Source organism: Xiphophorus maculatus, chromosome 6 (assembly GCF_002775205.1).
Source record: "Xiphophorus maculatus strain JP 163 A chromosome 6, X_maculatus-5.0-male, whole genome shotgun sequence".
Lineage (NCBI taxonomy): Eukaryota > Metazoa > Chordata > Actinopteri > Cyprinodontiformes > Poeciliidae > Xiphophorus > Xiphophorus maculatus.
This window is the reverse complement of record NC_036448.1, coordinates 90924-112531: the sequence shown is the minus strand read 5'-3', so window position 1 is coordinate 112531 and position 21608 is coordinate 90924. Positions and strand designations below refer to the sequence as shown.

General features: G+C 40.2%; 1 protein-coding gene across 5 annotated transcripts in view; it reads left to right on the top strand.

The window, feature by feature from the left end:
- Nucleotides 1-21608, top strand: part of agl (amylo-alpha-1, 6-glucosidase, 4-alpha-glucanotransferase) — a 118887-nt gene that overhangs the window by 63698 nt on the left and 33581 nt on the right. For all 5 annotated transcript variants that reach the window (XM_023334840.1, XM_023334841.1, XM_023334839.1 and 2 more), the window contains 4 exons: nt 2640-2742; nt 5050-5147; nt 6321-6460; nt 6558-6745. In XM_023334840.1, coding sequence (XP_023190608.1) covers nt 2640-2742; nt 5050-5147; nt 6321-6460; nt 6558-6745 — 529 coding nt within the window. The remainder of the gene's footprint in view (nt 1-2639; nt 2743-5049; nt 5148-6320; nt 6461-6557; nt 6746-21608) is intronic.

Here is a 21608-nt window from a genome sequence, read left to right as displayed (position 1 = left end):
CCAAAGGCATGCTCATCCGTGGCTTGAGATTGAGGAAAGTGTTTTTTAAACGCTATCACCCTATAAATCTTTTAAACAAAACTGGGAACTCCCAGTCATTGTCAAAGATAATTTTCTAATTACTAATACTATTAAGGCATGGGGCATTCTGAGGAAAATGTTTGGACAGAATAAAAAATTTTCATCTTTGACAGTATTGGTAGACAACCTGGATTTGACAGTAGAGGGCGCTGGTCCTGATCTTAGGTCTTGGCAAGATGCTGGTATTACTAGGATACATGATCTATGGCATAATGGAAACTTCAAGACATTTGAGGACTTAAGAATACAATATGACATTGTCTCCAGGGACTTTTATAACTATCTTCAGCTAAGGCATTAAGTTAAGGCAAAAATCGACTCACTAGAGTTCCCAGGGGACTATGATATACTTGAAAAAACTATTCTTGATTGTCATAAACATAGGAAACTTGTGTCAAGATTCTATGCTGAATTACAAGCCCTAAAGAAAGATAGTATGGAGAATTTAAGATCAACCTGGAACATAACTCTGAAAAGCACAATTGATTCGGAAGCATGGGAAGACATTTTGACTCTGCCTTCCAGAATCTCAGTATGTAACTGATATAAAGAAATGCAATATAATATTTTACACAATGTATACATATCTCCATATATATAGCAGGTAGACACCAGGAAGTTCTTCAAATTGTCCCAAATGTAAAGTAACCACAGGGACTAGAATTCACTGTTTATGGGAGTGTAAAATTATAGAGGCATTCTGGCGAGCAGTATGTCGAGAAATTAGCACTGCTATAGGACAAACACTTCTCCCTAGCCCAGTCCTGTGTCTCGTTGGGCTCATAACCAGTGACCTGGATACTCACAAAGAGACTGTGCCAACATCGATTTTCTGATGTTGGCCAGAAAGTTGATAATGCTTAAATGGGTTGGTTGCAATGCTCCTTTGATCCAGCTATGGAAAAACTTAATTTCTTAAGTTATTGTATTAGAAAGATTGAGATACTGTCTTAATGGGAAATTCTACGCGTTTAAAAAGAGATGGAAATGTATTCTTGAATATGTAAAAATGAAAAGACCAGTAATGTGAACCCGAATGATGTATATCTTTCAGTTTATATATAAATTGGTTACTTTTCTCATATAATTGCTGTAACTTATGTACATGCCTCCTGTTTTTTGTTTTTGTTTTCTGTATCTGTGCTGTATAAGTTTTGTCCTGTTGTTGCTCTTTTTTCTTTTCTGTATACATTTTTGAAATATCTAATAAACATATTTAAAAATATATATATATTTATTTTACATTAATATAATCTTAAGTATATCCACTTGATAACATACTAAAAATGTATTTCAGAAAAATACAGCATATTTAAAATATACTTAAATATATTTTTCCACAAGGGTTTCTATGAAGAACATCAGCACCACAAACAGCATTTCAACAAAGATTTAGTCAAATCTGGGAGAGGGGCTCTAATTTAACTGACCACACTTCAAAGCAACCGGTGATCATTGTAATTTGCTGAGAGGTATTTGTTGCACCAACCAAGCTCAAACACAAAGATTGAACTCGTAAGCATCAGATTGTAACTATGGTAATGAAACAATCTAACTATGATTTTTACAACGTAAACTTGCCAGCTCCTTAAAATCTTAAATTTATATGTTAAACAATTTAAAATCTTTTAATTTAGGGTTAGGGTTAAGGTAGGGTTCAATCAAATTTAACAGCATTGAGAGTCTCAATAAACAAATGTTAAAATTCCATATGTGCTCTTCGTTAAAATATTAGCATTTATGGAGCCCCTGAAGGTCTGGTAGGCCAAAAGCTGCCCCCGATTTAATCTATGCCTTGGTTTTGTTTCTAAATATGACCAGCATTACATAATGTTTTGATATCCACTGGCTGATTACTTAATTGGCATTCAACAAAATGCAAAAATTGATATTTATTTTGTTTGCTGTTTTTGAGACTATGGTTGTGTGTTTAAGAATTGTTAACAAAGCCTTCCAATAATGTAATTACCCAGCAATATTTTTACACTTCCTGTCAAAGTAGCATTTTTTAATACAAAAAACACTGTGGTCTAAAATCTTGCTACAGTTGGGGAAAAGTATTTAGTCAGTCACCAATTGTGCAAGCTCTCCCACTTAAAAAGATGAGAGGCCTGTAATTGTCATCATAGGTAGACCTCTAGTATGAGAGACAAAATGAGAAAACATATCTAGAAAATCACATTGATTTTTTTTAAGGATTTATTTTCAAATTATGATGGAAAATAAGTATTTGGTTAATAAGAAATAAGCAAGATCTCTGGCTCTCACAGACCTGTAGCTTCTTCTTCTTTAAGAGGCTCCTCTGCCCTCCACTCATAATGGCACCTGTTTGAACTTATCGGTATAGGAGACACCTGTCCACACCCTCAAACAGTCACACAGATCTTAGATGTCTTAATAATTACAAAAGTATAGAGCAAATGCTATGCAGTGTGGCAGTGTGGTTGTTTTAAGAAACTTTGAGAATTATTCTTTGTAATCCAATCCATATTGGCATGTACACATTTTTGTCTGATATTGTTGCTTCATTCCTATCCTCTTGTTCCATCTCTCTCCAGCTCCTCTCCACAGCACATTGAAGAGTGCTGTGGTTGGCTGAAACAGAAGTTGACTGAGATGAATGAAGAACAGTACCACATCATACACCAGCATCAGGAACAGGTAAGGTTAAAGGCAGGACAGCTTACACACAGAAGAATTTATCTGACTGATTGGATTTCTATATATCTTAATTTGTTTGATTAATTTAAATATGAAAAGCACATCATAACACTTGTACATTGGGTTGCTTCTCTCTGTAAGAAAACCCCCAAAAGTTCTGGGGCCTCATGCATAAAAGAGTGCGCAGTTTTCACACTAAAACTTAGCGTACAGAAAAATTTAGAAAAGTGCGGCGCACAAAAAAAATCGGATGCATAAAGTCGTGCGCACCCACGTGGCCGTGCAAAAGAGATCCTGCAAATGCCTGTTTGAATAGTAGCGTGTTCAGTTGGGATTTAAAGACAGACAGCGTGTCAGAGAGTCCTTTGAGTGGGGAATGTGGACGTTTATTCTAAATCAGGGGTCTCAAACTGGCACACGCCAACTGTGGCCCTTGGGACGATAGTTTGTGGTCCCCGCCTTAATATGAAAGTTTAATGTTAGTGCGGCCCGCGAGTTTGATATAATTGGCACTTTTCAGTGTTGTGTGCGGACCTGAACGAACTTACCAATCACGGTGGAGTATATTGCTCTCGGGGGCGGGACATCGGCCGGGCCTATTTGCATTTTCTATTTGTCATTATTTGCATGCGGTACATGCGCAATTTCCGCGGCCGCTCCCGCTTCACGTGCTTCAGCATCCAGTCTAGACCCGGAAGTTGCTGATCAGTGTAACGTAATTAAGGTTAGGCGCTGTAACGCTTGGGTTGTGTTTAAGGAAGGAGAGGAGGCGGCAGATTCGTCAGGACGGTCAAAAACTCACAACCACACTGGTACTGGGAATTCCACAATGTTGTCCTTTAATAAATACGCTCTTCACCGACCTTACAAAGCCCGGTTGAACGGCTGCTATATTATCAGACATGAAAATTGAGCAGCGTCCAAACAATCCGTAACATTACTAAAAAATTAGTAATGTTCTCTCTACAGAGAAGCCGTGGCGCATAGTTCTGACATCATTAGCAATACTAGAGTATCTTAGAGAGACACTACACAATTACGGCTGTTACAGCGCCTGACTATGGCCAAATATGGTAATAGGCAATCAGAAAGGTTCGGCTGAGGAGACCGTGTGTGTGAATGCGGCCCAGCCTCACCCAGACTCTACCTCCAGCGGCCCCTGGGTAAATTGCGTTTGAGACCCCTGTTCTAAATACTAGAATGCTTTATGTACGTAAGGCGCATTCACATAGTGGGCGGCTCAACTGAAGGTTGACTGCAGCTGTACCTCACGGATCTTTCGCTCAGAGCTCCTGGATGATCAGTCTGAGCAATCTAAATGCTCATAAACCGTCATCAACATTTCCCAGCAGATCAATATGATCTCTGAACAAACGCTCCCTCTGAATCCTTCCATTGGCGATGTTCTCCATCAGAGCCAAAGTGCTCCACAATTACGCAGCTCACCTTTACGCAGCTACTTACAGTATATACGTGTAGCTGCGTATCTGTGTATTGCATACACACCTTGATCACCTTAAAAATAATCAAACCTGTGGATTATTTTTAATCAGCAGGTTGGAGTTAATCTGCTGATCCAACCCTGTTTTCTTTTTTACGAGAGAATTAAATTACCCCATAGATGTACTTCGGCGCACGGACCAATGTGTTACATCTTTGAGACAAAAACTGAGAAAAAGTACTATTTACATTCGAACGAGGTTTTCACATACTTTTATTTTCTTTATATTGTGTGCGTGTTAGCTTATTGTCTGAGGATAAATGTGGTTCAGTTTCATCGTTTACATTTAAACAATAAAATATTAAAATCATGAAAAACATCGGGTTTGATGCTTCTTGGTCTAAATAACACCGAATGTAGTCAGATTTCAGAGTATTTAGGTGAGTTTTGACACTTTGTGGTTTGATATTGTCCACAGAAAAAGTTTGCGTGGCTGCCGAACATTTTCATGCCAACAAAAAAGTGTGCGTGTATTTACGCAAAGTTAATTTTTATACATGCCGACTTGTGTGGAAAATATGGTATCGAACATTTTTTGTGTGCACGCACGCTTTATGCATGAGGCCCCAGCTGTTCATAGGAACATGGGTTTTATGGTTATATTTGGATGAAAAAAAACATGAGAAAAACTGTGGCCTTTATTGGATTTGAATGTCTGTGTGATTGCAATGCACCGGCCTAGGCCGCTGTAAAGTTTGAAATGGACACTTATGGCTTTTTAAATGGTCAAAATGAAAATGCTAGACACACTGCTGTGTCTTATTGGGAATTCCCATGACTTTCTGTCTTGTGATTCCTTTTGCTAGGCAGTCAACTGCATTGTGGAGAACATAGTGTATGAACGTCTAGCTGACCACGGTCCTAAACTGGGTCCAGTTACCAGGAAAGAGCCTCTTGTCACCAGGTAATGACTGATGGGGAAGGAACAGAGTACATGGTAAGCAAAGCAGGAAGCATTGGAAAAGTAGAATGGACATTTTTGTCTGTTGGAGACAGTTTTGCATTACCATTAATGTGTACATCATTATGCTAGAAACTAATGCTATTTTACTTTTAAAACTTTTAAGATTAAAAGCTAATCATCTTGTATGCATTACTGTGTTACTGTATTGGTAACAGTGATGTGTGGTGAGGTTCATGGCTGGTGAGGCACAGATTCCACCAGCGTCAGATGTACAAATACAAAATCCAATATAGAAGCTATATTTTAATTTTGACCATAACTAATTAAAGCGCCTAACAATACAATGGCAAGAAAGATTAAAAAAATATTTAATAAGGTCATATTTTTTAAATTATTTGAAGGTTTTCTTTGGCTGATCTCTCTTTTCTAAATTGAAAATCGTGTATGATCTTACCTTTATTTTATATGACGTCCAAAGTCCATGTAGCTATCCTTTTCCACAAATATCTCTCATTCTGTTGTAAAAAAAATGTCTTTGTTTCTACTTTCCTTTCATTTTCAAAAATTGGTCAGTCAGAGAGTAACCTTGAACAGTTCTGCTGTATCTTTTTCCCCTAAATGTTTTGAGTCTTTTCAATGTGTAGAAGAAGAGCACCTGTTGCTCGTTGTGCCTATGGGCCATAGCAGTGCCCTTTATTAGTGAGGCACAGGTACTTTCTCCCGCACACGCCACATTTTCACTGCATAGTGATGAGAGAGACTAAATAGATCACACACATAGATATATCAAAAAGACTCTGACATAAAAAAAATAGAAAATGTGTAATGAAACAAGTACCAGTAACAAGTACAGCGGTATCACAGGGGTGGGGCACTGCATTGCCTCACCCCAGTTTTTATTCATGTATTTCAACAGGCAATGCATAAATTTTGCAATTTTGACCATGTAAATTTTGAAATTACCAACAAAAAAAGCAATTTATAGAAAATTCAAGTGGACAAATTGATTTTCTCTCATTGTTGTTGGCATCTATTTTACTTCTCATGTGCTTATTTTTACTTAACGGGATCACAAGTGAGGCACTGCCTCATCTGCCTCACCTGACCACATGTCACTGATTGGTAAAAGCTTTATGTAACCAAGATATGTGGATCGTCATACCTCTGTTCCAGGTATTTCACCTTCCCCTTTGAGGAAATGACTTTAGAGCAGGAGATGGAGTTTTTAAACCAACCAGATAAGATGTGCCACTTCTTGGCTCACAACGGCTGGGTGATGGGTGATGATCCATTGCGCAACTTTGCTGAACCAGGTAGAAGTCACAAACAGCAACCTAGAAAATAGAGGTTGTTTTTGGTCAAATAGTGAGCAGTATTTTAGGGCTGTTGATATTTCTATTTTCTGTGTAGGATCCAATGTGTACCTGCGTCGGGAGCTGATCTGCTGGGGGGACAGTGTCAAACTCCGCTATGGGAAAGGACCTGAGGATTGCCCCTACCTGTGGGCGCACATGCAGAAATACACTGAAATTACTGCCAAATATTTCCACGGAGTCCGATTGGACAACTGCCACTCTACGCCCTTGCATGTTGCTGAGGTACTGTCAACTGTTGATCATATTATTACAGAAATACTTCATCCTAAACTTATACTGTGTTACAGTTCAGTAAGACAATATTGTAATTGGGGATGTCCCAAGTCAGAGTATTTTAATTTTGGACATCAGCCGAGTCCCGATTCGATACTTCAAAAATACATTTAAAAAGTGAAGAGCAAAGAAACAGATCCCTTATTTTTTTTATTTTATCCACCTCATTTTTCATTGAGTGCCATCAGCCGATGGCGCTTTTGTCATTCTGCCCCAAGCCAGCTGCAGCTACAATCCAGTAGCTTACCATCATCAGCTTGTGAATGTGCCTTTGAGATTTCAATTGGACATACACTGCCTGGCCAAAAAAAAGTCGCCACCTGGATTTAACTAAGCAAATAGGTACAAGTCTCCTATTGGATAAGTACTGCATAGGCGATTATCTTTCAGCTGGCAACAAGTTATTTAACCCCAGCTGATGCAATGAGTAACTCCTCATTTCTTAAACAACCATGGCAAAAGACACATCCTGTGGTTGTGGAAAAGACGTTAGTCTGTTTAAGAAGGGTCAAATCATTGGCATGCATCAAGCAGAGAAAACATCTAAGGAGATTGCAGAAACTACTAGAATTGGGTTAAGAACTGTCCTGTGGTGTTTGAGAACTCATCATTAAAAACTGGAAGGATGGTGGGGAACCATCGTCTTCCAAGAAGAAATGTGGTTGGAAAAAATTCCTGAATGATCGTGATCTGCGATTACTTAAACGTTTGGTCAAATCAAATTGAAGAAAAACAACAGCAGAACTCAGGAGTATGTTTAATTGTGAACGCAATAGCATTTCCACACGCACAATGCAAAGGGAACTCAAGGGGTTGGGATTGAACAGCTGTGTAGCCATAAGAAAACCTCTAATCAGTAAGGCTAACCAGAAAAAAAGGCTTCAGTTTGCTAGGGAGCATAAAGATTGGACTCTGGAGGAATGGAAGAGGGTCATGTGGTCTGATGAGTCCAGATTTACCCTGTTCCAGAGTGATGGGCGCATCAGGGTAAGAAGAGAGGCAGGTGAAGTGATGCACCCATCATGCCCAGTGCCTACTGTACAAGCCTGTGGGGGCAGTGCTATGATCTGGGGTTGCTGCAGTTGGTCAGGTCTAGGTTCAGCAACATTGTGTGCCCAAAGAATGAGGTCAGCTGACTACCTGAATATAATGAATGACCAGGTTATTCCATCAATGGATTTTGTCTTCCCAAATGGAACGGGCATATTCCAAGATGACAATGCCAGGATTCATCGGGCTCACATTGTGAAAGTGTGGTTCAGGGAGCATGAGACATCTTTTTCACACATGGATTGGCCACCACAGAGTCCAGACCTTAACCCCATTGAGAATCTTTGGGATGTGCTGGAGAAGGCTTTGCGCAGTGGTCAGACTCTCCCATCATCAATACAAGATCTTGGTGAAAGATTAACGCAACACTGGATGGAAATAAATCTTGTGACACTGCAGAAGCTTATTGAAACAATGCCACAGCGAATGCGGGCTGTAATCAAAGCTAAAGGCGGTCCAACAAAATATTAGAGAGTGTGACCATTTTTTGGTGGTGACTTTTTTTTTTGGCCAGGCAGTATATAAATGACATAAATAAAATGCAGGTTTTTCTTTTAGGTGCAACAGTTTCAGTGAAAAAAAACAATGGGCCACATGAAAAACTATATTTATGTTATATTACATGCAGAGCGTAATCACCGGCAGCTTTGCACATGCATGATCTTGTTGCAATGTGCAAACACAATGAAGTGGGTCTTCTCTCTACAGCAGTATGCCTCACAACCAGCCTGCTGTCAGTCAGATCAAGTGGTTCCGAGGTGGGAGGGACAATCGGCAGCTCTCACCGCTCGCTGTAGCTGTAGGACTATTGGTGCCTTCTGATTTTGTCACCAAAATCTTCAGTAAACCAGATAAAGTTTCTATATTTGTCACTAAATACAAATATAGCAATGTCATTAAGTTAGCAACAGTCCTCCCACCGCAAGCTGTATTGATCTGAGACTGTAGTTTTTAACCAGACCATAGCAAAGAAGGTCACTGGTTATGAAGTATTATGAAATAAGCAAATTTGCTGTGATTTTACTGAATAAACTCTAATAATATCTCACTGTTTAACCGTCAAAGCAAGTTGGCTGCAAACTGCTTTAAAGATTTTAAAAAAGACCTCACAAAGTTTAACTTTACATAATTTATGTTAGAACCTCTGAGAGATCTAGGCCTCGTCCCAATACCAATGAGACAGTACGCCCCTGTGTCGTAACTTCAACATCCAAAATGGCAGGACTGGTCAGAATGAAACAAAAATTATTTCAATACTTTACTTTTGAAAACATATTTTCTTTTTCCTTTTTTTTTGCGACAGAAAAAAAAACTGTGAACAGTGCCATATTTCCAAGGTGACAAAAAATACACATTAAAATGTACTAATATTTAATTTAACAGTTTGCAATTTGACTAACTATAGACACGATTACATATTGAGCTGTTACTCAGGAAACCATCTCTTTTATCTGGCTAAAAGTTAGTTTGGTAAGGTGGAGCTAATGTGCTATAAGAAAAATCAAGTTAAGGACAAACATATGGCATATATAGAAAGAATAGGAAATAAGACCTGATGGGACTAATTAAATTTAGGATTTAATTAGTCTTTTTATTGTGAAAAATAAAAAGACTAATGGAAGTACAATGAAACTATGAATGTTACTTCATAGACCAAAATTGTCACAAGAAATTCTGCAGAAGAAATTGTTACAAGGAACACTCTGACATCAGTTTGTGTCCTCTCTGCCTTGAGAAGAAAACATTTGTTTAAAAATGTTTTGTCTCAAGATATCTGTAAAGAAAATAATAACCAAATAGCTTTCTAGTCCCCCCCCACAAAAAAAACATTATTTATTTCATAATTATGTTGGAAACTTTCTCTCTAATGACTTTCTGCAAAAGAAGTAACTATCAATTCCTGTGGGTTTTGTGACTGAGATTTTGAGACAATACACCTTTTTTCAGCTGCAACGTCATTAATGTTTTTAGAAAGATTTTCAAAAGTGAAGTACAAGAAATCTATTCCATCTTTATGTTGTAATATAACAAAATTTGGTGTTCTAACAGGGGATGAAGAGTTAAAATATATTAACAATTTACTCACAAATACTGCTTTCTAAACATCACCTCCATTTTTAAAGTGAAATAATTTTATTTGAGAGTCCTTAAATGTTGCAACATCACAAAAGCCCAATTTTTATACCTATATGTTAATACTGTAGCTTATTTTAATATTGAAAATTCCTCTTGCATTGTAACATTTTGTTTTACTTTCCTCACAATTAGTTTGTGACTATTCTTTTTTTATTCTTTTTTCGGTTCAGTTTATCATATCAAGCTTTTTTGTTACTAAAGTGTGCCTTGTCATAATATTTTCTTTGAAGAAAAAAAATAAACCATTGCCACAATTCTGGCTTTTAACTGAAAACATCATATGCAGCAAGGAATTGTGGGTAATACACTTTGCCAAAGTCCACATAAATGCGGCCTTATCGTAAGAGCGGAAATAGGACCCAAAAGGGGCGCACCCAAACCCTTCGACATGAACATGCATTTGAGGGACACAAGAGCGGAACAAGTGTGGAAGTGCGAGTAATGGAACCGGGCCCTGGAATTGTAAGACTGAGCAATATCAAGCAGGGTCAGCCCAAACCTCCATAGGGCCCTAAGCAAAATTTGGTTTTGGGACCCTCTATTTCTGCTAAAAATGTGGATTGCTGGAATCAACAGTTAGACGATTAGATCATTCGTACACCTGCTATAAACTTATTGCATCTCTGATGGTGCTGTTTGGGTTTCTGGGTTAATTTTGGGGGATCGTGATCGGCTGATACTTAATGTGAAGCCCATCCACTGACCTTATTTTCGTCAGCAAAGGTTTAAAAATCAGCCTCTGTCCCCTTCTGCTCTGCAGTGAGAGGTTTGACTGACAGTCCGGCCCACCAGGTCAGGTCTGCACATTTACAGCTAACAACATTCACCCCACTGTTGCCAACTCAGTAACTTTCTTGCTACATTTAGCAACATTTCAGACAAAAAAATTATTGGCCTAAATCAAAATCGGCAGGTCAGGCTCTTTAAAGATTGGTAACCGGACAGAAAACTGCAATCGGTGCAGTCCTACACACATATTCATGACATTCTATGATTAAATTAATTTCTCTTAAGCATAACTAAAAATTTAATTTACACCAGGTGAGTTTTTCTCCCCTGAGAATGTGGACCGGTACCGGTACCGAGTTGATTCTGAGCCTTGAAATGATTTTAACAGAAGTTTCACATAACTTAGAAGTTGATGTAAAAATATTGTTTGTTTTAGCCACATAAATGATCAGCAGCAAACACCAACTACAGATTAGAGCAGCTCATTGATATATTAACCCTCTGATGCGCAAGTGGGTCCTTTTTGACCCAGTGAGTTCATCTTTTTGCAATATCTTTGTAATGACAAGTTTTCATCACTTCATATTCCAGGTATTCCTCAGAAAATATGTTACTGATGTCATGCAATTCAAATTTTTAATTTACCTTTTATACATTTTAAGAAATAGCATGTCTTATATTACTACCCCTTTCTTCCGTGAGTGGGTCAAAAATGACCTGCATTCATTTCCTATGAAATTTAATGGGAATCTTTGTTTCTTACCAACTCTGACTGTCAGGAAAACATATTTTTGTGAACCATACACATTGAGTCCTAAGTGTCACCCCTGAGTAATAATATTTTACACAGCAAGAACTCTTACATATAAGTATTATCTTTATTTTTTACCTCACAAATGTGTGTGCGCGTGTCAATCATGAGTACTGTGACAGAGTTGTCATGAATCAACATATTAGCCTTCTTCAAAGTTAGCTAACACTAGTTGTCTAACCAACTAGCTAACATTACTGCCTATACTTTATTGTGCATGTGTATTATTTGTGTGTCTGTGTGCGTGTCTGACATCCTGGATAAGAAAACCAAGAGAGAGAATGTGTTGAATGGCATGAAAAAACATGTTGATCATTGTGCTCAAGGTTCTTTCTTTTATCATCTCAATTAATAAAATAAAAATTCATAGCTATATAACTAAATGCACATATAAATGATCTGGAAAAGAATAGAGTGCCTTCTCCAGGTCGGGGAGGATGTCCTGCCCCAAGTGGGGCAGTATCCCCAAGTGGATCCCAAGTATCTCGGGATCTTGTTCATGAATGAGGAAAAAATGGAGCAGGAGATCGACAGGCGGATTGATGCAGCGTCTGCAGTGAAGAGGGGGCTGTACCGGTTTGTCATGGTGAAGAAAGAGCTGAGCCAAAAAGTTAAGCTCTTGATTTACCGGTCAATCTACGTTCCAACCCTCATCTATGGTCATGAGCTTTGGGTCATGACCGAAAGAACGAGGTCACGGATACAAGCAGCCAAAATTTGTTTTCTCCATAGGGTGTCTGGGCTCCCCTAAGAGATAGGGTGAGAAGCTCGGTCATCTCAGAGGGACTCAGAGTAGAGCCGCTGCACCTTCACGTTGAGAGGAGCCAGTTGAGGTGGCTCGGGCATCTGGTTAGGATGCCTCCTGGACGCCTCCCTGGTGAGGTGTTCCGGCAGAGGCCCCAGGAAAGACCCAGGACACGCTGGAGGGACTATGTTTCCCAGGTGGCCTGGAGATTCCACCGGAGGAGTTGAGGAGAGCGAAGTCTGGACCTCCTTACTTAGGCTGCTATCCCACAACCCTAGCCCAGATAAGCAGTGGATGGATGGTGGGTGGATGGTTGGATATTGTTGTTGCACAACACTCCCCCCTCCTTCTCTCTCTCTATTCTCTCACCCTCTACTTCCTCTTCTGAGAGGGGAGATGTGCTACCAGCTCTCCATCTAACCGGTGAATTGAGTTTCCTAAATCTGCTGGGATTTACCCTGTCCAGAACTGAAGTAAACTCTGTTTAAGCTGGTTTCGAGAAAAGATTCGCCTGGTTCCTGACGACCTACATCCAGGTGTCCCACCCTACTTCCCCCTGTGAATTAGCCAGACTGAGCAGCGTGCAGCCAACTAACGGTCGCTCCTTCTCTATATTACAACGTGCACTTGTTATTGAACCAGGTTGGTTTTAGTGACTCGGGCAAGTCCCAAGGATGTTGTTTTACATATGGGCTACCAGCAACCTATAAAACATTTTCCACCTTTTCCTCTCCAGAATCAAACATCATAGCTATTTTATAACCATCATAGAACTTTAAGGTGACTCATTAATTGAATGTCCACAACATCTTTTAGATTTTCTTTAGGCTAAATATGTTATTAGTAAGGCATTTTTGCAAGGGTCAGTACAGCTTAATTCAGTAGCAGAAATAATCAAATAAGTAAAATCAATCATCTAGTCTATCTTTCCCTAATGCTGACACTGAGAACTAAAAAGGGAACCTTTGAGAGCGACGGACAGAGTATGGTGTTTCGAACCCCAGACCTGGCCTGATGATGAAGAAGGTGTTGCAGCAGTAGGAGGAAGTTGATCGATGAAGGCCGGGATCTCTGTAGGTCTGATGAGCTTCTTCTCTGCATGGATGGTGAGGTCACACAGGACTTGGGTGCTGGCAGGAAGGAAAGCACCAGTTCTTCTTCTTTGCCTTTGCCTTTATCTTCATCTTTAGGGTCTGAACCCAGCTGATGAGAGAAGTGCGATGTGAAGCCACATGTTGCAGGGCTGACCGGTTGGTCCCCATGCGCAGGACAGTCTTCGGCTATGTGGCCCCAGCTCTTCTTCAGCTGCAGAGTTCTTTGTCCATCTCGATCTTGGCTCGAAGCTGCCTGGAGGATCCAACCAAAAATTCCTCTTTTGCACCCACCTTTTATAGGGTTTATCCAGCCTTTTGTTGCGTTTGCATTGGCTAGCCCCGATGTTGTGCTTGTTTCATTGGCTGTCTGCTTAGATGATCTCATATCCATCACTGTCTTACAGACAGTGTTGATGTCTGTGCTAATGTCTCAGAATTGCCCAATGGTCCTCCTATGACCATGGCCTGCACAACCTTTTCTTTGAAACATTTAATCTACTTCCAAATAAGGTGTTGATCATTTCTGCTCTCCTGTTAGTTTCCCTTTTCCCCTAACCTTTCACCTACCATCTACCTCCAACATATCAGTGATCTTTAATTGCAGTTACACCTTTTACATCATTTCAAGTTCAATGTCAAAATAATTTATAATTTCTTTAGCTTCTCTGATTTAGCATTCATTTATAATTTTATAACCATAACTTATTAATTACTCTTATTATAATCTTAATGTGAGTTATTACAGATGTTTTCTGAAAAGAAACCAAGAATAATCCATGATTCTTATGATTTGATACCAAAGTTACAGTTACTTGTTTTTCTTGTAAGTGTACCCACAAGTGTAAGTGTAAGTATTATTATAAGTAAACCAATATTAATGTAAGTATTTTACTTTGAATCTTATCCAATTACTCAAAATGTTTAGATTTCATTCTTTAAAACTTTCATGCTTTAAAATAAGGAATAGTCTCAGCTATTTTTATAAATCTGCAGGCTGGAAACTTACTTCCTCTTTTTTCATGAAATCTGCTCTTCGTGTTTCATGACTCTCTGTCTGACTATTATTTCTTATGATTAAAAAGAAAAAGAAGTAGAATTAAAGCAAAGTTTGCAGGAGACAAAAACAACACACACAACCAGATTGATTTTATTGACATTTAAGTCTACTGTTGGACCTAGATGTCACTTGAGTGATTCATTTTAAAGATAACTTTATTTATTATTACTGTTAAACTTAAATCTCCAGCATGGGGAAGTGGGTTGAGCTCGGATTTTCTTGACAATATACACTCACATGCATGGTATACTGTACATAGCATAATAGAATACAGACAGTAATGTTAGCTTGGTTAGCTAGCTAGTTTCAAGAAATGTGCTCTTTCGCACCCCCTTCCCTATGCTCACACTCACACACACATAATGGATGTTGACATTGTCCGTTATTGACATTTCATCATTGCTGTTGTAAAATTGCTGTCATTTTGTTTTAAAAATGTTCTACAAATTGTTTTAAAAACGTTTTAAAAAGTGAAAAATGAAAATATTTCAAACATGAAATAATTCTTGTGTGAAATAAAACACAGTAGATTTATACAAAACATTACAAAGCATTATTTTGAATCAAAATGACAAAAGTAGCATTAAAACACAATGATTGTAACCCGGGTCAAAAAAGACCCAATCACGGAAGACTGGATATTCAGTCACTCACGCATCAGAGGGTTAATGCAGCAGCCATGTAGCTTGATGGAAAACATTTTGCTAGACAATATCAAACATTGAGATGTTTTAATTATTGTTATCAAATGTTGTCAAACACGTCGCTTTGAAAGCCAAAAAAACCTCAGAAATATACAGAGCCAAGCAGGAGAATCAACTCATTTCAAGTTAGAACTGAGTTTCACCCATAGACGCAAGCATAAATGTTTGGCTGTTGAACTGAACCGTTCAATGTCGCTATAAAGCTAATTTTCTATTAGCAGCCTCACAAATCTTCTTTATAAACATTATATAACAAAGACATGTTAAGACAAACTTTTATCTTGGCATTTTTCTATTCTTCATCTTTTCTTTCTTGCTGAAGAATAAGTCCTTTTTTGAGACGTTGTTTTGCTAACTTATCTTCTACCAGAGCTTTGGACGTTTGGATGCACATTGCACGGCAGCTCAAAATACCAGCGAAGCTTGCGTGACCTACCGCGGCCACCAGAGGGCCCCTAAGAGCAATTTATTTTTTTCTCTTTGTCCATAAAATAATAATTTCTACATACATAATCAAATATATCAGGGCCTGCCCAAGCCTCCATAGGGCCCTAAGTGAGATTTGGTTTTGAGGCCCTCTAGTTCTGCTAACAATTTAACAATTTGCTGGAGTCAACAGTCAGATGATTAGGTCATTCAGACACCTACTTTAAACTTATTGTATCTCTGATAGTGCTGTTTACATTATATCCTATGCATGTATAATATATTTTACATTTATCGGCCAGTCAATTTCTGGGCGCCGATTTCCTTCATTTTGGGGGATTGTGATTGGCCTATACCAGGGGTCGGCAACCTTTTCTACTCAAAGAGCCATTTGGGACCGCCTCCCTATAAAAAAAAAAGCACTCGGAGCCACAACCCATTTTGACGTCATATATATAAAACCTATATGCTATGTACAAAAATCGATCCTATGTCGCGTTTATGAAATCAACGAACTGCTGCAGAGAACACAAAATTTTATTTCTGCATGTAACAAAACGCATTTTACACTTTGTTGATGCTCAATTTCAAACAAAATACCCTCTGTCTATTTGGGTCTTTGTATTTAAAGCAGCTGCTAACACCAGTTCTACAGCATGTTACAGCAGAGCAAAGAGAGACATCTAGAATAGTGCAATCAACAACAAGCAGCCAAATCCCAAACCCTGGGGCTGCCCTTCCTCCCTTAATGTTACAGGAAACCCCAGAAGCACCCAGTGTTGAACCACACACACCGTTTACTGCAGAATTGGAAGTAATTCGGCAAAGGTTGCGTAATGCAGGCCCATTCAACACTTCAGCCATCCATGATTCAACTGTTAGGCGTAGAGTAGGAGACATACATCAGCGCTCATCTGCGGCACATCCTATTTCACAGGATGCATATGGAGGATTTGGCCAGACTGAGAGTCGGCATGAGGTGACAAGGCAACCCCTACATGAAGCAGCCAAAGTTAAGCTGGCAGCATATGACGGCAGAGAAGACTGGGACTCATTTTTGCTTCCCTTTGAACGTCGGGCTCGTAAATGTGGATGGAGAGGGGCAGAGAGAGTAGATAAGCTTCATGAATGTCTCCGTGGAATTGCAATACGTTACGTCTGCTCCTTACCTGAACACATCCGTGAAGACTACACTCTCCTCAAAGAGCAGCTTACTCAAAGATTTGGAGTAAAAGACCCCCCCACCACTGTTCGCAGGAAGTTGGGAGAGCTGCGTCAGTGCAAAGAATCACCAGCAGAGTTTGCAGAGGAAGTGCGACGCCTGGTGAGTTTGGCATATCCAGGAACAGATTTATTACTCCAGGATCAGCTGGCAACTGATGTCTTCCTGAAAGACCTAAGGAACTAAAAAGTAGCTTATGAAGTAATGAATCGTGACCCTCCGTCATTGGCTGAGGCACAAAAGCTCGCTGAGGCCCACGAACACAATTTTAAAGCAACTCTGGGTCGTGAGGCTGAGATGAGAGCGGGGAGGGCCCGGTGTATTTCCTGGGCTGATGAGGGCGAAAATGTTCCTGATAACTTTTGCCCCACCTCCAGACGCCTCCAGAGCCCAAAGTATGTAACAGAGGATCAGTTTAAAATGCTTATGGACAAAGTGAAGCAGCTAAATTTAAAGTTAGAATGCCTTCAGACCGTGTCAGCTGATTGTGGAACTGCTACGTCAGTCTATACCAACAGAAAACAAGAACAAGAAAGTGACCAGATGGCATCACGGCAGCTACCTGCTCAAAATTCCCGAGCCCGGTCACCAAGCCCAAGCCAAATGAACAAGCCCATCTGTTTTCGTTGTGGTGAAGCTGGGCATATGATGAGGGAGTGTTCAAGATCACCGATTCCAATTCAGCGCAGAAACAATCCCAGGGAGTCTACCTCTGAATCTCACAGGGGCGTCGAAAGTAAGGAGGCTCAGCACTTCGCACCACAACTCGGACGTACAAGTAAAAGGGGTCCTAGCTTACAAGTTGAAATGACTGTCAATGGCCTACCTGTTAAAGCGGTTGTTGACACTGGCGCAGAAGCCACAGTAATTTCAGAAGAAGTTTATAACATGCTGCCACAGGAAGCGAAGAAGCCGCTCAAGAAAACATCTCTCCGTAATGCGGGAGTGGGAAGCAATATGCCTGCCCTGGGTGAGTTGGAGGTGACATTAGGAATCGGGAAACACAAGTTCAACTGGATGGTCTTTGTTGGGCAGATTCACGATGCCCTGCTCCTAGGCCTTGATGCAATGCAGGCAGCCAAGATGACCGTCTTTGCTGGTCGCCAAGTATTTGTGGGTAAAGAGCCACTCCCAGCTTGTGTCATTGGAGGAAGTGAGGGTGACTACTCTGTGGCCCGTGTGCTCCTGGAGGACAATGTCACACTACCACCAGAAAGTGAATGCATTGTCTGGGGAAAAGTTGATAAACCCAAACCTGGGCTTCCAGCTGTCCTGCAACCACTTAACATAACAGAAGCTGTCTCATCAGGAAGTGTTGCCATTTACATGGACCCCAGAGTTCCAGTTCGACTTTGTAATTTCTCAAATACCAACGCATCACTGCCCTGTGGAGTGTGTGTGGGCACTCTAGTTGAAACCTTCCCGGATGACCCCCTTATAATGCTGGATTTGGATGATAAACAACTACCAACCATGGCAGTGGAAGAGAACAGCCACACAGATAGCCCAAAGGTTGGAAGAGTTGAGAAAAATGCTCTAGATCTACCAGAACACCTTCAAGCCCTCTATACAACATCCAGTGAGGCGCTCAATGAAGATCAGCAGGTGAGACTAATTGAGCTGCTCTTAAAGTACCAGTCTCTCTTTGAGGCCAATGATACAGATCTTGGCCAGCTCTCTGCTGTTACTCACAAGATAAACACTGGAGACGCAAGACCTGTACGGCAGCCAGTCAGACGGACACCATTAGGATTTCAAGGTGGAGATGAAAGGCATCTCAAGGACATGTTAGAAGCTGGAGTAGCGGTACCATCATCTTCTGAGTGGGCTTCACCAGTGATACTCGTTCGTAAAAAAGATGGGGGGGTGCGCTGGTGTGTGGATTATCAATGCCTAAATGACCTCACTCTGAAGGATGCTTATCCACTGCCGAAGATGGAAGAGTGTCTTGATGTGCTGGGAGTGGCTACCATCTTCTCTACCCTCAATCTTCAGTGTGGGTACTGACAGATCTCTGTAGACCCAAATGATCGCTGTAAAACAGCATTTATCACCCGCTATGGCCTCTATGAATATACCAGGATGCCCTTTGGCCTATGTAACGCACCTGGCACCTTTCAGAGAGCTATGGGGCTTGTTTTGCAAGGGTTTCAGTGGAAGATCCTGTTTATCTACTTGGACGACATTATTGTACTGGGCAGAGGTGTAGAACAAAACCTGCAACATTTGGCTGATGTTTTTGAACACCTTTATAGCTACGGTCTAAAGTTGAAAACAAAAAAATGTCAACTGCTAAGAGACAAAGTTCTCTTTCTTGGATATGTGGTCCTCCCTCAGTGCCAAGATGTAGTCCCATTACCCAAACACATGACCACTTCCCCTACACCAGCAGCAGATGAGCCTGGAAGTGACAGCGAAAAGAAAGCTCTGGTTGGGTCTCCGAAACTGCTGAGGAAAAAGGGCAAGCGTCAGGTTGCAGCCCGTAGAAGAAGGTTGGCTGTGCAACATCGGCAGCAAGATGAACCACATACCTCTGGATCTGAAGGAGATAAACAAGAACCCTGTATTCAAAAGACTCTTAGGGGTCGAGAAATAGGGCCCCCGCCCGCTATCAAAATGACTGGACTGAATAATTATCCTGCATTAAGAGATGAGTTATGTTAAAGTTCTAATGTTTGCACTAGTAATGTTGCATATGTGCATCTGGTTGTAAACTTAGCATGCCATAGTAGTTTGATGTTCTTTGAAAAGGGGGGTAGTGTAGTACTTGTATGTTTCTGCTTATGCCAGCAATATTTTCCATGCTTGCTAGGTCGATCTGAGTTTAGGTGCGTTAGGTGAGTTTAGGTGCTGAGTTTGTGCATTTATCTCGTTAATGGAACTCTGCATGCAGTGGGTGTGTGTTGTTAAGGAAAATGATTATTTTGGTGCTTAATGCAGTTAATTTTACGCATGTGTAAAAAGGTTAGGTTTGATACTTTTGTTTGGAACCGGACAGACAGGGGTTAGAATGCAGATCACTAAATGGGGCCTTTTGCAGCCCAGCTAGAACATAGAGCCATAAATTCGCATTCTTGCAGGCAGTTGGGGGGAGACCTGCAGGAGGCCAGCATCTGCGATGGTGTAAAACTAATGCAAAATAGAAGATTGAAACCCCTTAACATTTAATTTCTAAGTATTAATACCATGTTTTTACTGAAGATTGTATTATCTCATTTTAAAACTACCAAATGATGAAGGTATCTGAAAACTGTATTATCTGTGACGATTTTAGAAGCAAATGGAAATTGTTTGAATGAAAATGTTTTCTTTACTATTAGAAAATGGCTCAGGAATTATACTTTATTTTGTCCTGTGGATTTTATGTATTATTTTGGCAGAACTCAATCTTTTGGGGGGCTGATTGTGCAAAAGCAAAAAAGGGGTTTGCAAAGATAACATTTCTTGAAGTCTCTTCGAGAACGTTAGGAGAGATAATGGAAGAGACGTCAGATTCCGAGGGTGTCTGCGAAATCTTATCTTAAGACTCTCGGCGCCGGGGACATTCGTACCTGGTATCCTCTAAGATTAACTGGTCCGCCCTTGTCTCTTGACAGAAACCAGACGCCTTTGGAACTTTGTTGTAAAATTAGGAGACTTCTCAAGTTTCCTTAGTCCTTACGGGAGTTTCTAATTGGTTAAAGAGCGGAACGCCTTAATTGAATATATTAAATTGGAGAAACACCCACTGAGTATAAAATTTCATGCAAGCCTCAGAAATTCAGAATGCTACCACTGTTTTGCTTTTGAGCATAAAGCTTTCTCCAAAGACGCGTCTTTGCCCCCCAACCCCCTTGTTTTTCTTTGTGTTTCTTTTTCTATTTTTCCTGTTACAGGTAATGAATATATATCTCTGTACCTCTGCAGCTTTGTTAATTGATTCATGCGTTGTTTTGTGTGGAATTAAACTCTGTGATCTGTGACGTCAACGCGCAGTGTTGTGGTTTCATTATCTCTAGCCGCTGTCCGCCTGCTAAAGATTCCGGGACTTTAAGGAAGAAGGAGCCAAACTTTTTGTCCAAAGTTAATGTTAAACCATATTTCTTCCTTAATAGTGTTCCAGGGGAATGTTTTGGTGGTGGGACTGTTTTGCTGTTGGATGCTCGCTGACTCTGGTGTGGACGTATAAAATTCGTCTGCATCGGCGTTAGAGCACCTGAACCACCCAGCAGTACTCCTGTTTGGTTATCATCATTAAAGAAGGATTAACATTATTCCCTCCTGGAGTGGTTATTATCCTGCACCTTTACAATCCATCCGCGGGCCCGTTAACAATATCAAAGCAAACCTTTATCTTGGCTTTTTTTTCTATTCTTCCTCTTTTCTCCCTCCCTGAAGGATAAGTCTTTTTTTGAGACATTGTTTTGCTAACTTATCTTCGACCGGAACTTTGGACCTTTGGATGCGTTCTGTACGTTGCACGGCAGCACGTTACCGGTGAAACGTGCGGTACCTACCGGGCCACCATGGGGCCCCCAAGAGCAATTTATTTGTTTTCCCTTTGTCCATAAAATAAGGATTTCTACATAGATTATCAAATATATGTTATTGTAAAAATAAATCACTTGATGATGAAATTGTGTGTTTTTGTTACTTTAATGACATAGAAATCGTTACTAAAAAAAAATAAAAAAATCAGCTCCACTGAGGGGGCTCCTTGGTGGCCCTGGTGCCCTAAGCGGCTGCTTAGTTTGCTTATGCCTTTATACTAGAGGTGTGCCGATCGATCAACTGATCATCAGTGTATGATCAGTGATCTCTTGTTGCCGATCACCAAAACCAATCATATTTATCTCACT